This window comes from Mytilus edulis, chromosome 2, assembly GCF_963676685.1.
Source record: "Mytilus edulis chromosome 2, xbMytEdul2.2, whole genome shotgun sequence".
In the NCBI taxonomy this organism is placed as follows: domain Eukaryota; kingdom Metazoa; phylum Mollusca; class Bivalvia; order Mytilida; family Mytilidae; genus Mytilus; species Mytilus edulis.
Genome location: NC_092345.1, coordinates 36,251,105 through 36,266,966, shown reverse-complemented (window position 1 = coordinate 36,266,966; position 15,862 = coordinate 36,251,105). Strand labels below are relative to the sequence as shown.

General features: G+C 30.9%; 1 protein-coding gene and 1 long non-coding RNA gene across 3 annotated transcripts; both read right to left on the bottom strand.

Annotated features, from left to right (window-relative positions):
• Positions 1 to 302: 302 nt before the first annotated feature.
• Positions 303 to 4,839, bottom strand: LOC139512088 (uncharacterized). Of its 2 annotated transcripts, none has more exons than XM_071299473.1 (3): positions 4,663 to 4,839; positions 2,590 to 4,002; positions 303 to 1,153 (listed from the first exon to the last, which is right to left on the bottom strand). In XM_071299473.1, exons 1-2 carry the CDS (start codon positions 4,729 to 4,731, stop codon positions 2,611 to 2,613), a joined length of 1,461 nt encoding a protein of 486 aa, XP_071155574.1. In that variant the 5' UTR covers positions 4,732 to 4,839; the 3' UTR covers positions 303 to 1,153; positions 2,590 to 2,610. The 2 variants fall into 2 exon arrangements, with proteins under 2 accessions (XP_071155574.1, XP_071155573.1); XM_071299472.1 differs by having other exon boundaries at positions 2,660 to 4,002; positions 4,663 to 4,837.
• Positions 4,840 to 13,242: 8,403 nt separating this feature from the next.
• LOC139512087 (uncharacterized) lies at positions 13,243 to 15,766 on the bottom strand. The gene is made up of 3 exons (XR_011662156.1): positions 15,653 to 15,766; positions 13,927 to 14,054; positions 13,243 to 13,363 (listed from the first exon to the last, which is right to left on the bottom strand). It is a non-coding gene; the product is annotated as an uncharacterized lncRNA (long non-coding RNA).
• Between the last annotated feature and the right edge of the window lie 96 nt (positions 15,767 to 15,862).

Genomic DNA, 15,862 nt, shown 5'->3' with positions numbered 1-15,862 from the left:
ATGGTCCCTAATGTCGACTTAAGCGGTATTTAAAGTATAATACACTATATCTAAATTCAGTCATAAAAAAAAATTCTCCACAGTCTAAACACAATACAAGACATATTGTACATAAGATGTTGAAGGCCGTACATTTACCTATAATTGGTTTACTTCTTTTAATTGTTATTTGGATGGAGAGTTGTCTCATTGGCACTCACACCATATCTTCCTATATCTATTGACATATTGTATTTTAAAGAAGTACAACATAACTAAAAAAAATGTAGATAATACAAACAATAAATGGTCTACAAAAAAAATACGAAGAAATAAAAGATTAGCCTTTAATTTTTTATTTCATATTTCATACCTTTTCCTATACATTGAGAACATTTTTAACAGTATATATACAATAAATAACAACCAATACGTATGATTATCAAATTTCCCATACACATCAGATAATACAGTTTTGTAAAATAAAGTCATATTCAGTCAGCAAGCATACAATAATGTGCAACAACCTTTAAAACGAAACTCGAGATTGAAAAAAAGGAGATGTTGGGGCACTTAAATTGCGTTTGTATACAACACCATTTGGAATTAAGGAACCGAGCATATAATAGTGTATCATAAAGCCACTTTACTCCAGAGATGTTTTAGATTTGTCGGATATATAACAGTATTTTTATTTTCAATCATATTTTTTGTATATAAACTTTAAGGCTCCAAACCTCTTGATAAACCTCTCACTAAACTGCCAAAAATATGCCTCATTTTAAAATATTATCCTTAAAATTGAGAAATTGTTTAAGCATTTGAAAACCATAGAAGTACGAAGAAACGTTAGGAGCTATATAGCCAAAAATGACAAAAACAATTATGCTTATTCATCTTAGGTAAAGTTTGCCTATAAATATAAAACAAACAAACTTTTATATATATTTACATAGAAAAGTTATAACCCGGCATCAGAAATTGACCTAGATGTTTTAAAATCATTTGTATATAGGAAAGATTTTGAGATTATGCTCCTCATATGCTTTCGTATCAACAGTTAACAATTGCTTAACTAAGCAAATCACTCCAGATGATAGCTCATACATCATACTCCCTCGGAGGTGTTATATAGCTGTATCCACTGAAGGCCTGTCGTGCCTTTTCAAGTTTCCTGAAAGAAAAACAATGCAGATATAATATTTAATATACATAATACATGTAACATGTGTAACAGAGAAAATTATCTATCACCGACATGATCAAATAATGACCGAAGTTAGAAACACTTTTTCAGCAGGGATGCATATATTATAAATTGGTCAAAATTTTCACAAAATTGTATCTTCGTTGTATGAAAGGATTTACTGTAGAAGTTTGGTTCTATTTGTTATAGTTAAAGTTGTATATTGTATCCTGAAGTCAATTCATTATAGAGGTAACAAGTTTTATACTTTTTATTCAAATCTGATCAAAATTATTGACGAAGGTTATAACTATGCAAACTGTCTATTAAATCATTGCATCTCTTATTTTTGATATTTTCAATATTTGCTGTTTGAAACAAAACTTAAATGTTTCTTTTGTATTCTATTTCTGTTTTGAAATTTTACGCACATTAAGTTCGCATATTGCAAAAGATTGTGTATCTATGCACTGTCATGAGCGTTGCTATTTGAATTCTACGCGGAAGTGCATCGGCCTATATTATTGTGCAGAACGGATTTCTCTTTAAACAAGTTAGAACAGACCAAACAGTATACGGCAACATTAATTCACAGAAATATAATATTTTCAAACCAGCTCTACCAAGCAGACTTAATGACTAATAATATAACTTGGGGAGTGTTACAGCTAAACATATGGTTTCCATAATTTTTTAAGCCTTCGTTGTGTCTTTTTTTATTTTTGTGTTATTTGGTTGCTGCTTAATTGTAGTATTACAAAATCTGCCTTAATTCATATTCGACAGATTAAAAAAAAAGAGAGATGCTTTATATAATACAATTCTCGAACTCCTGTCAGGCAAATTTTCTTGAAAACTTAAAGAAAATCGGATCGGGTTTGTTTTTATTGACATTTGAATTTGTTTTTAGTTTATATGGTTTCTTACATCAATGAAAATATTTTAAATTACTTTTTTATTTATATTTATGCATGTTGGATACGGCAACATTCATATATTACAGAACTACTTACATTTTCTTCTTCTTCATTTTTTCCAATATTTCTTTTTTTCAATATTTTTTAATTAAGATTCCCTTTTCAGCAATATAGCATAATCATAGGAATTCTGCATGTAACGTTTTAGGTAGAATTGCTAAAACACCAGTGTAGTATTGCTTCTTTCTTAAGAAGGACCATTAAGAGCAACCTTCTAATTTTTTTTTAAACTTATCTTAAATTATGATATATATATATTACATAATTGTATGTGTATATATTGAAACAGATATATATAAAAAAAAAAACCAACAATACTTAAAATATTTTCTTAATTCTAGCTTTGTTTAGTAGGGAAGACATATAATATTTTCAAACTAGCTCTAACCAGCAGACAGAATGACTAATAATAAGCAAGCATCTAGCACTTCGATTCATTACACTTACCAACCCAATAAAGCATTGGTTTTAAGCATAAGCAAGTTTGTTTGGTCTAGAGAGTGATCTTCGTCCTAACCTTTTTCTATGCATTACAATGATGGTCACACCAATAATTATTATAGCAGGAATTCCAATGGTTACTGCCACAACCACAGGCCAGTATCGGTCGTCCTCTTTGTCTCCAAGGTTGTGGACTTCTAAGTTAGCATTGACACCAAAACCACTTATGTTGAATTCCATCCAGTTCTCAGTAATGCCTCCAATTTCGGATGTTTTGTACATATCTTTTTCAATTGTTTTCGTTGAAGATGATTCGGTTGCAATTTCATTATTCCTGGTCACTGGCATGGGAGTTCCTGATTTCGTTGTAAATTCTGTTGATCGTTCAGTGGAAGCTTTTGCAGTTGTTTTTAACGTAGTTGTTTCTGTTAGTTTAATACTTTTTACAGTTATTTCTGAAGTTCCTTTAAATGTTTTTGTAGTTTCCATTGTAGGAATTGTAACGTGAATTAAAGGTTTCGATGTTGTAGTTGTGGTTTTATCCAATGATTGTGGTGGTTCTCTTGTACTACGAGTTTCTTTTTCACCAATTGTTGTTATTTGAAGTGGGGATCGGTCAGTTTGATTAAACAAAGGCGCAGTGATATTGTTTTTTGGAGTTGATTGCGTCGCTTGAGCATTGTGATCACTATCTTTGCTAGTAATGATCACAATAGCTGTCGTTGCCATTATGTCTAACTTTGGTAAACTCTCATTCGAAACTGAATTAATCCGACTGTTATTGAAAAGATTCGAATAATTTGAATTATTCTCGTTAATCGTAATGGTGTCGGTTGTTGCGTTCATTCCATCCAAATAAGTTTTGTCTACATCTGATTCTTTAGTAGACCCCTGTTTTTCTGTTGTATGCAACATATTTGGTCCACCTGTTGTTTTATTGCTTCCTTCTGTCGTAGAATCATGTATTTGTATTTCATTGGCTTTTATCTCACCCATCACAGTTTTATTCTCAATTGATCCAGTTGTTAATTTGGAATTTTCCGTTGTTGCGCTTGATGAGGTCACATTCCGTAAATTATCTGGTATAAATTCCACAGAAGTGTTCAATATATCCAAAACCGTTGTATTATGAATTGAAATTTCAGAACTATCAGATACCCATAACGTTGACATGGGTTCAGTCGTCATGGCGGGTGTATTTAAGTCCGAACTACTGCTGTTAAATAGCTGTTCTGAATTATTTTGCACATTCTGACTATTCATTTCTACAGTATTATTTTCAGTTGAAGCATGCATTGAATTTATGCTGGTAGTTATATTCATGAAAGTATTGTCTGAATTAAGTTCTGTCTTATTATTTTGAAAATGCTCTCCTTCTGTTGTTGATTGATTTTTCATTTCTAAATCATTAGCATTGCACTGAAATGAAATAGATAGAAAATAGACCACTATGAATATATTGAATGAACAACTGATTCAAGATAGGGAATGTTTTATTTTATTTTTTTTATTTACGAATAAGTATATGAAATAAATAAATAGTATACATTCTCTTATTCTATTTGAAAATCCCTGATTACATGTTTGTGTACTGTCAAACGAATGAAACTTTGAAGAAAGAAAACGAAATATCAATAGAAAAAAAGTCATCTTTGCTTTATAAATATTTTGATATGAGCGTCACTGATGAGTCTTATGTAGACGAAACGCGCGTCTGGCGTACTAAATTATAATCCTGGTACCTTTGATAACTATTATAGAAAGCAAATTTGTGACGGGCAGTAAAAATAAAATATAAGAGGATTTAATATAAGTTGTACCTGAGATCACCCCCAGTTTTTGATGGAGTTCGTGTTGTTTAGTTTCTAGTTTTCTATGTGGTGTCATGTGTACTATTATTTGTCTGTTTGTCTTTTTATTTTTAGCCATGGCATTGTCAGTTTATTTTCAATCTATGAGTTTGACTCTCCCTCTGGTATCTTTCGTCCCTCTTTTGTAAAAACTAATATTAAACTAAACTTAAACTAGAATATAGAAAATACGGAAAAGGTAGAAAATAAGATAAATAAGAATACATACCTGTTGAATTATAATAGTATAACTGAAAAACATCCATATATATATAATCCTAATTAACTTTGAATCCATTTTTTTAACGAAAGAACAAAATATTTGTATCCTAAACGTAAGATCTGTATTTACTAAATGTTTTACTTGGGGGAGATTTTAAACAACATTATACTGTATATCAGTGGGCTACAGGAAGCCTCGGAAGTCAAGTTATCAGTAATTCCAACATCACCCAAATAAAGCTATGATGTATACATTTAATGTTCCTGTTACACCTGTCAATACAGTTAGTCAGATTAAGTGTAATCTATGCACATATTTAATCAGCCATCAAAGGAAAACATTACCATTAGATCACTTTCTTTTCTCTTCCGGTCTTTTCTCTTCTTATCATTTCTAGTTTTCATATCACCCGAATCTATTGTTTTTGAATTTAATGGAAACATTTTTCCTTTTGTTTTGTTTTGTTTTGAATCGTTTCTTTATGTATTCACTTTTCCCCGTTCGTATCTTAACTTTATTCTTTATCGTATGGTAGATCAAAAGAGGGGTCTCGGAAAGGATTGGGATTGATGAAAAATTAGAACGTATATGTTACTTTTTTTAGCGTTATGAAAAACTGCTCTCTACTAAAAAAAATTTACCGAATATAACAATAACTAAAAAATCGACTACAAATTTTAAAAAATTGTCTGGTGAAAAAATGATTTGTTAGATCTTTATAAGATACTCTGTCACGATACTACAAATATTATTTTTTTCTTATGTATAATTGTATATATTCTATATTTGCATGTTATATAGACCTGTTAGCATTTGAATTTATGTAGCCAGATTCTAGACAAAAAATTAAAGAATATTATTCAATTTCATATTTCGACAGTTTATATTTTCAGTGTTAAATAAATATGCTAACTATTATAAATGACGATTCAAATAATCTATCATATCGTATGAATTTTTTCATCACATGCAATGATAAAGTTATCAGACTGAGTGTTTTCGCCTTCTAAATGTTTACTTTTATCACAAATTAAACACTTTCTAATCATCGAGTTATCATTAGAATTCCCGGCGTTGTTTACCAAGTTTCTTTAGTCATGACGTGGTTGAATTCTTTTAATTTTTGTGTCCCGTTACACCTATTTGACAATTTATCATGGACGGAGTAGACATTCATGTTCATCTTTTTATCTATTGTGGGTTTGTCTCTGTTTGAATTTAACCTATGTAATATGTAAATATTTGCCCGTCAAGTCATTGCAACGAAAATGTTTTCTTTAAATCGTGAACACCTTCATATGAATTTGATGCAACTTCTTGGTTCTTATAGAATCCACATTTCATAAAGTTAAGGAAACGCGGCAATGTACCCAATCGAAAAGCACGTAATGCTTGTATATTTATTAATTCATGGTTTAAATTATTACTTATAAAATTTGAAATCCTATACAATACTACCAATACAAACATAACTTTAATTAATGAAAATACGTACACGCTCTTGTGTGGGTATCTTAAATATTTCTCATAATTCAGCAAATGATGATTTTTGTTTAAAATAATAATAAGACGAAATTTATTATATTTGTCAATTTCGTGTAAGAGACACCTTTCGCAAATAGTAAACATCACAGATTTCCATCATATCAAAGCTGTTCTTCTCTTTCTATATTCATTATTGCGTTGCACATTTTGGTCATAACTTGGGGACAACTGTAGTTCCATTAGGAACCTAAATAATCCAGACTTTGTAAGGGACGGTGCAATATTTATCATGCAGGGGGGACCGGTGCAAATCGCAAAACCTGTTTGGAAAAAAGTCTTGTCCCATGCTGATGTGATAGGAAAAAAAGTTATGTCCCATGACCTCTATTCATTAAAAAAGTATGTGTCCCATGAATATCATGAATATATATTGAGTGAATAAAAACACAATCTGTACCTTAAATAACGTAAAGCAACAATATTTATTGTGATTATAAATGTATATAAATTTGGACATCGGTGGACATGCAACGTTGCCAAAAACCACACAACCACCCGTCATCGTAGATCTAATTTCAATTATTCTTACAATTGAATGTAGTTTTTTCAATTAGACAAAAGGTCCTTCAGTATAAGAAAACTCAAGTTTTAAACAAAATTACTAGATTTACAAAAGAAAATCAACACTTAAGACTATAGTCATAAAGTAGGACAATAAATGAACAAAAGACAAACCCGGGTACAGATAAGACACATGACTACAAACAATAGACCATCAACACTGAAAACTAAAAGTAAGTTAGAAAAATAGATCACGAAATTCTTCTTGCAAGACACTCGTCGTGAAAACAATTTGATATGAAGACAAGCTTTTGTTTCAATTTTTTTTCTCAAATTTCCAACATGAGGCATTTGCCTCATTTGCCTCCATGTAGTTACGGCCCTGACGTGTATATAATTTAAGTCTCAGATAGTTTGGATACCCATCAACGCTCGTTAGACATTTTCATGTGAGCTTTAAGTTCAGGAACTGTGTTATATAACATACAATCCTAATGCGCTGAAATAATACATTGTCTTAAATGTCACGATAAAGGAACTAAACAAAATGTTTATTTGCAATAATATATCATGAACAATGATAACAGGAATTACTAAACATGTTTGGCAGTAAAATAAACCACACCAAACACCAAAACACGGCTACTCCGAAAAAACGTTCATGCGAAGACAAACTACAACCAAGTGCTCCGCAGGGCGCAGCTTTATACGACCGCAGAGGTCGAATCCTGAACAGTAGGGGCAAGTATGGACACAACATTCAAGCTTGATACAGCTCTGAATTTGGATTGTGATCAAAATTCTTGACATAATATGAGTTTTTGACACAAAACAAATGTCAAGATCTTACAAATATATTATGCAACATTGTGCAATTAAAGATTTCTTCTTCAATCTTTTCAAAAATTTGGAATTTGAGAAATTTGGAGAAAAAAAAATTGAAAACTACTACCACCCCCCTTTTTTTGCAATAAGTCCAAAACCTGACATTTCTTTAAACATTATTTACAAGTAGTGTAAGGGAGGTAAATCCTAACAGACCAACCATTGTATGTTAAGGGCATACGATACAGTTTTGAACCTGTATTTACAAGTTGATGAAAATTTACATATAGGCTATTTTTTACCTGATTAAATCAAATATGTAATCAAAAATATACCTTCATGTGCTACTTTTGGAGTAAAATGAGGTCGAAATTTGGTATATTTGCTCAAAATTCAGATTTGTGTCCGTATTTTCTTTTTCGAAAGAAAGACATAACTTTTTTGATTGTAAAAGATAAACACAAATGGTTTTTTGTTAAATAATCGGTAATTTCTGTATTTTATAAGTACCATTAAAAATTATGCAATTTTTATTCAGAAATAACTCATATTTATCAAATGTTCATGAATAGAGGAACAAACGTCATTTTTTACTGCATGTTTATCAAAATTAAAAAAATTCCTCTATTTACAGTTTTATAAAATTTGGGTCGCATAATCTCCTTGCAAAATGAAACAAATTGCCGTTTTAAAAAATAGGGGTCCATGCACTCGTTTTCAAATTAAATCAGTTTGAATGATAAAAATCAGTCTAAAAATGCATCTTTTCCCGATATGTCATAGTTTGACGTCGCGAAAATAACATTTTACGTTAGCAACGTCATTACCTCCCCTGTAACTGTATCGTATGCCCTTAACTGCTTTTGAATTACCTCCCATACACTGCTTTAAAGTTGTCTTAATTGTCCATTGACCAGAAAAACATAATTTCCCCCTTTTTTTAGCCCACAATTCCAAAACATTTTGAGCCATAACGCCCAAAAGTCATTACTATCCATCCTGTTATGGTATAAAAACTTGAGGTATAATTTCTGGGAGATTCATCCACTTAAACACAAGTTATTGTTTGAAAACTACAAAAATGCTTATTTTGAGACCCTTTTTTGGCCCCTTATTCCTAAACTATTTGGACCATAACCCCCAAGATCAATCCCAACCTTCCTTTAGTGGTATTATACCTTCTGGTAAATCTAAAGTTATTGTCTGAAAAACCTAGTTCCCCCCCCCCCCCCCCTTATTTCGCCTTTTTTGGCCCCTATATCCAAAACATTTTGAGCCATAACCCCCCAAAGTCATTACTAACCATCCCTTCATGGTATGAAAACATGTGGTATAATTTCACAGAGATTCTTACACTTAATTTGTGAAATTTGGAAAAAAAATATCCAAATTTCTCTAACTATTTGTGGATTCTTATAAATTCTATATAACTTTTGGACTATTTTAAATCTCGATCTATTTCTGAAATTAGTTCTTACATACTTTTGATTTTTTTTTAACCCTGTATGCTAACTTTGCCCATGTGAAATTTTAAAATTGTTTGTATATACATTGAACGACAAATATATGTGACGTATGAAATTTTCTGACGTCAGACACGCGAATCAATGAACGAGTTTGTAGATAGATGTGTTTGTGTTCTGTTAAATTGTTCCTTTTAAAATTGTTACACGATGATGACTGCTGTACCCATATTTTGACAATTTAATTTATTATGTCTGTTTAGTTCCGTTTAGTTCACGCATCATTGTAAATAGAACGAAATATGACGAGACTGTCATCAAAGTGAGAGCGGGTTTCGCGCTTTAAAACCAGGTTTAATCCACCATTTTCTACATTTGAAAATGCCTGTACCAAGTCAGGAATATGAAAGTTCTTGTCCATTCGTTTCTGATGTGTTTTGTCATTTGATTTTGCCATATGATTATGGACTTTCCGATTGGATTTTCCTCGGAGTTCGGTATTTTTGTGATTTTACCTTTTAAAAACACAAGTTATTGTTTGAAAACTACACAAGTGTTTATTTTGGGCCCCTAATTCCTAAACTATTGGGACTGTAACCCCCAAAATCAATCCCAACCTTCCTTTAGTGGTATTTATAACTTTCTGGTAAACATTGATAGATACCATTCACTAAATCTAAAGTTATTGTCCGGAAACTAAATGCGTCTTCGGACGACGCAGACGACGACAACATGTTACCATTATAAGACGCAAAAAGTTTTTTGCGGTCGGATAAAAACAGCTAAACTGTAAAATTTATTCAGCTTCATATCACGTATTCTTATACACATGAATGATTTATTACTAAGATGACTGGTAGAGTTCAAACAACCTTCTCCGTTACAGTCGTCCCCTTACAAATCCAGTATTCTATACAACTTGAACAAATATAGTTTCTACGTATACAGGATCTAAAATACTTGTCTTATATCGAAAATTTTATGTGTGTCAATGAAACTGCAGATCCCAACCTAAGATCATGAAATCCAGTGGCTCTTATTGGTTGCTGTCTACCAAAATTGTTTATGGTAGATGGTTGAAGTATATATCAGGCAGTTGTGCTTTCTCATACAAACCAACAAACCATTAAAATGGGAGACAGACGAATCATATCATTATTCCTCATTACCACATTAATTTCATCATAAAACATAGCTTACCTAGTACTTACTTTAAATGAGAAACCGACCTCACCATGAAAAGTTAAAATTAGGTCAGATGAACTCTATAAAACTTTAACGGACAGGTACACCTTACAAACATTCTACATAAAATGTAAATAAATAACAAGGAGATGGACGGTGAGGTAATTTGTCTTCTAGTGAAAAACGGATCAATTGGTGTTTGTTTAATGTCTAATAGCAAATATCTTGTGCACATTCTTTAAGTCTTTTTGCATACAGTATTTCAACCTCTACTAATAAAGTATTTTTATATAGCGGTCTCGTGAATGTCTTCTTCACAATATCCTCCTTTCTTTATGAGATCTTATGAGACTAAGTCACTTGGGAAGAAGAGTGAACTTAAAAAAACACCACTACAGACTACTAAGTATATATGGCAGTCCTGGACATGTTTTTAGTGTCTTCTTCTATCCTACATTTGTTGCAGTTTATTCACAACTATTAAAAGGTCCAGATAATTATTCCATTAAAACAAATTTGTTAATGGTAACTCTTTGGTAGTATCTGTTAATTTCATCAAGTTATAACCTGTATAGACTCAAAGGAAAATGTGATACATGTATATATTTGTGACAACATCAAATGAGACCCATCATTATCTATATTCAGCCATCCTCTTCAAAAGGAGGGAGACATATATCATCACCCTTGGCTAGTGTAGATGGTATTCACTATGAGCAACATGAATGGTGAAATTATTGGAGCAGGATCTGCTTAGCCTTCCTGAGTTCCTAAAATCACCCACAGTTCCTGGTAGGATTCGTGTTGATCAGATTAAATTCTCTATTTAGTGCACAGGCACTTGTCTCAGAAAAAAAATTCTGAGACGAGTGCCTGTAATTTCGTGGTTTTTTTTTTCTTTCTTTTTTGCTATGGGTGCAATCAACAGTTTTTTTCTATGACGTCATATTTTGAGGGACAATGTATAAGTGACCCTTAGTGGTGGACTGATTAATAAAGATACATGTATAAAACTAGATATCACTGGAATCAGAATGTTCTCTAGTTTATAATGGAATAAAAAAATAGTGTACTTTTAATAGTATAAAAAAGTTTTATCCAGAGAAACTGGGAAAAACATTGCCTAATTTAAGCTTAAAAACCTGAAATTAGGTCATGTGCACACCCCTGAAGACATGATACCTGCACATTTTTCATAATCAAAATTGTATGAATTTCATAGATTTTTACCTGGTCTTTCAAAAAATTCATGCTTCAGGGTACGAAAAGAGATACAGTTGCTGCAAATAAGTTTTCAATTTTCACTGCCAAAAAAACAAGACTGTTTACAGTGTTGTCTCCCCTCAAAACATGTAAATTTAATTTAATTTTTTAAATTATTTTATTCATTCAACCTGCTTTAATTGGAGTTAATTAACATATTTTTACAACCAAATACAAAAAACATGATACTTTTTCACCAATTATGTTGATAAAAAGGGACTTCCCTCCATGTCTATTTTTAGTTGGGGAATGTTTATAGCACCCTATGGTGTTGGTCAATTTATGTCTTTTTATAAGTTTTCATAGTCACCTTGGTATATTCGGCCTCTTTGTTGTGTTATTGACGATCATATGTTAAACACAAGCTGTCATATCTGGTTTATTGTGACATTTAATGGTTGTGTCATTGGCATACGCCCTCACTATATGCTTTGACTAGTGAATAATTAGACCACTTGTCCATTTTTTGTGTGGAATATTGACTATTTTGTTAAAAAAATCATGGAAGGGTAGGGACTGCAATGAGTTTGATAAACAATATAAACAGTTGCTTATTATTGAAAATCTTCATGGTCATCAGTCCTATAACATATATGACTTATTGGGTTAATATTGTTTGCATTCAACATTTTTTATCAGATATTTTTTAAAATTTTTATCAATGTGGAACAAAACAAATATCCAATAATAAATGTTGAATGCAAACCATATGAACCTACAAAGTCTAACATATTAGTACTACATAGTCAAAGGAATGACAATACAATTAAATATTTATTTTCATTCCAAATTGATCATGGAATTATGGCTGAAGATAAGAATGCACTTTATTTAAAATTCTTTATTTACAAACATGCTCAAACAGATACAAACTGTCAATGACCATTCACACCAATAACATGCACTCCCTATGAATTTATATATTTTAACAATCTCTGTCTTATATAATAGCAATTCTTACAAGATATAAATCAATTCATGAAGCATGATTGATAAAATCAAAACAGTTTCTATGACATACAGCATAAAAAATTATACACAGACACAATTCTCTGAAAGTCATAAAATGATCTTGAGTTTAATCAGAATATATCAAATCATAGTTCATGATTGATGAAATAATTATCCAAAAAAAATGCTGGTTTTATTTTCTGGTAGTAGTTATTGTAATCATGTAGAAAGTCAGACCCTAACAAAACCTGGTGCTAAAAATGAACAGCTCACTCTAAGAAAAGTAAATAAATCAACTCATGCAATTCAGACATAGTTGTGTTCAAAAATGCATTCTGAATCTATTGGCTGCATCTAGTACACACAGTTAAATAACAGATATTGAAATAATGTATAAATTTTAATTCGTTTTTATGATTTTGATTTGACCTGAAGACTTTTAAATTAGATGAATTAAGACTGTTATATAGTTTTTCTTCAAATTTTTTGACTTGCCATACCACAAGATAAGTACCTGCATGGCTCATCATTTTGATTGATTGTTGGTTGCTTAACGTCCAGTGGCAAATATTTCATGCATATTCAGGACGAGAACAAGTTCACAATAAATACAATAGGTAGGTTGTTGTAATAGAGGCCATGGCTCATCAGGAAAAGATTCTAATGTGAACCCTAAAATCAGGATTTTTGTTTTTAACTTTTTTACGCTTACTTCAAAAATATATCAACTTAAATAACTGAATTCCTATGTTGTTTGTGCATGTATATACTGGTACATGTACTCAATGTCTTATTATTGAACTTATAACATTCTAATGCACATATGAATATGAAACAATTGTAAATGAGTTGATATGATGTTGACATGGTTTATTTTGAATGTCCCATCAGTTCTCTCTCGTGCAGTGCCTGAGCATCTCTCATTTCCTGTTCCTTCACCAGATTTATTATCTCATTCTTCATTGGGGGAGTAACTATAAAATAAAAAAAACAATCATCCATTAAATACTGATCAATTCTAATCTTATACATGTAACTAGAATTTTTTTTTTTTTAATTACCTGAAAGTTTTAATGTAAATAAAAGATTTCAGGACAGCTATTTGTAAAGACAATGAAAATACAATACAAACAAAATTAATAAAAAGATATTAAAAAATTAAGAATACAATGATAGACAATGTTTATTAAATTATTTTGTCTTCAATAAAAAAAAATGTCCAACTCATGCCAAAACATTCAAGTGGCAATGATTAACATCCAGCAATGGTTTTCTGATAGGGGAAACGATATGTTTCTAAAACATTTTTTTTTCACACATACATCATGTACATGCTTCTACTTTAAATTATTTTTTATTGTTTAACACTATTTATTTCCTTCTAAAATTATCTATAGCAATAGTTAATTTAAAATCAAAGGAATTTGTTTTTCAGTATTGAGAACCAAACCATTTTTTTAAGGATTCGTCTTTATATACCATAGAAGTACATAAAACAAATCACAACCGTATTAAAATGACATAAAATATAACTTACTATATGAGATCTCGTACATTTTAAAAGCTAATACGGACATAGAATACAACATGGTACCAACTAATCCTATCACAGTACTCTTATGTGCTATATCATACACAACATTCTTTCTAGGTAACCTCATTTTCCTACAAATAAAAAAATAAAATTAATGGCCTTTTGTTAAGTTTATACATGCACAATTTTAGTATAATATAATCTGTACATTTTGTTCCAATCTTCCATTTAAAATGGCTGCCACTCTTTGATCATGACAACATTTTTTTTCTGTAGCTGGTTTTTAGAATTTTCATCTTTTTGTAACAGGAGTACAGAAATCTGGTTAGGTATATGTAGTAAATACATTTTCAGAGTTATTCATGATTTGTGCGTTATTTTACTTGTATAAATGGCCTTGGTACAAAATGTGTATGCAATGTTTTAATTTATCTTATCTTAAATTTTTACAAAATGAAAAAACAAATTAAAGTATCAATGTGACATATACATGTAAGTTGGAAAATAACGAAAAAATTTATTGCTAATTGTAGAAGTGTAATTTAAATTTATACATTTTAAATGTTATGCTAAATACTTAGGTAAAAAGACAAAAGATAGAAAAAAAGTATAATATAAGCATATATTTTTTCTCTCAAAGAAGTTGATGATCCACTAGGAAGTTTTGCAAAAATAGAAAATGTTATTTTGCTGGCATTAGGTAACCTGAAGCCAAGTTTAAAACTATTTTGTTTACACATATGCAATTCAAATAACTGACTTTAATTTCAAAGTTGATTATGTGATTGACTTTGTTATATTGCATAATCTTTCATCAAATTTATGATGCAATCAGAATTTTAACTTTTTTTTTTACCATGTTTACAACTGTACAACATACAGTTCAAAATACCTGTCGCAAATACCTATTTACCTTCTTCAGCTACGCGTTCCTAGGTAAGCTAAATTACACAAAAACTACCAATGGACGTCAGCAAAGCTTCAAATACAATATAACTTATCGCTATTTTTTGGCCATTACTGAATATCACACAGTACCACTGTATCACTCAAATTTTGACATCATAAAACAAAATATCTAATGCCACAATAGACCACTTTCGAGTTCATCTGTCACCGGAAAAAACTTGTCAATTATACGCGCCTTTATGACGTCATTTACCAGATAGAGGGGGTCGCCTGTATCCCTGCACTATTTACATTCATCAAGCGTCTTAGTGATTGTCATTGTGCAGGATAAACTAGAAATAATGGTTGTTCTGTAGGTACTTAATGACAATTCCCTATAATGACAGCAATGCTGATTGTCAATTTTGAGAATTCAATTTGCCAAATAATTCGTACAATATAGAATGATAGTTTTCTAACCACTCGCTCAACATTGGAATGGAAGTGACGATGCCCCAAAAGGCACAAATGACGTTCACTAACACCAAAGTTTTTGACGGAAATGCATCGAACTCAAAAGTTGTCTATGGAAAAGTGATTGTTGTTTACGTAAAAAGTTCAAGCCGGGTCAAAATTTTACAGCACCTGTGTGATGTCCAGTTATGGCAGACAAATAGCGATAAGGTGTAATTACTGCTGTAAACTTCAAAATAAAACTTCTACTTGAAACAAAACTGTATAACAAAAAAAATAACCTGAAGTGGGACATAACGTCCCTAGGTGGGGAAGTAAAACAAATAGTATTTGCATTAGTGTGGTTTTTCTTTTTCTTCATAAGTACCTTTTAAATCAAATTAATAAGACGTCTAGAGCAAGAAGATTTATGCAAGGAAAGGTTAGGTAACCTTGGTTAATTAGATGCTTGAAGAAAAATCTCGAAAACGTTTTTTTTTTTGCTTTGTCTGTTTCGTATTTTAAATTTTCCTCATATTTTTTTTTTACTATGGTCAAAATGAATTAAAGAAAAATTTTATGTTTAAATTTGATTATT

Excerpts from the sequence above, each read along its gene's own strand:
- LOC139512088 (XM_071299472.1), bottom strand. The coding sequence starts at position 4,731 with ATGGATTCAAAGTTAATTAGGATTATATATATATGGATGTTTTTCAGT. Across the intron at positions 4,003-4,662 it reads ATACTATTATAATTCAACAG|TGCAATGCTAATGATTTAGA; the intron begins GTATGTATTCTT and ends ATTTCATTTCAG. Across the intron at positions 1,154-2,659 it reads ATTGTAATGCATAGAAAAAG|GAAACTTGAAAAGGCACGAC; the intron begins GTTAGGACGAAG and ends TTTTTCTTTCAG.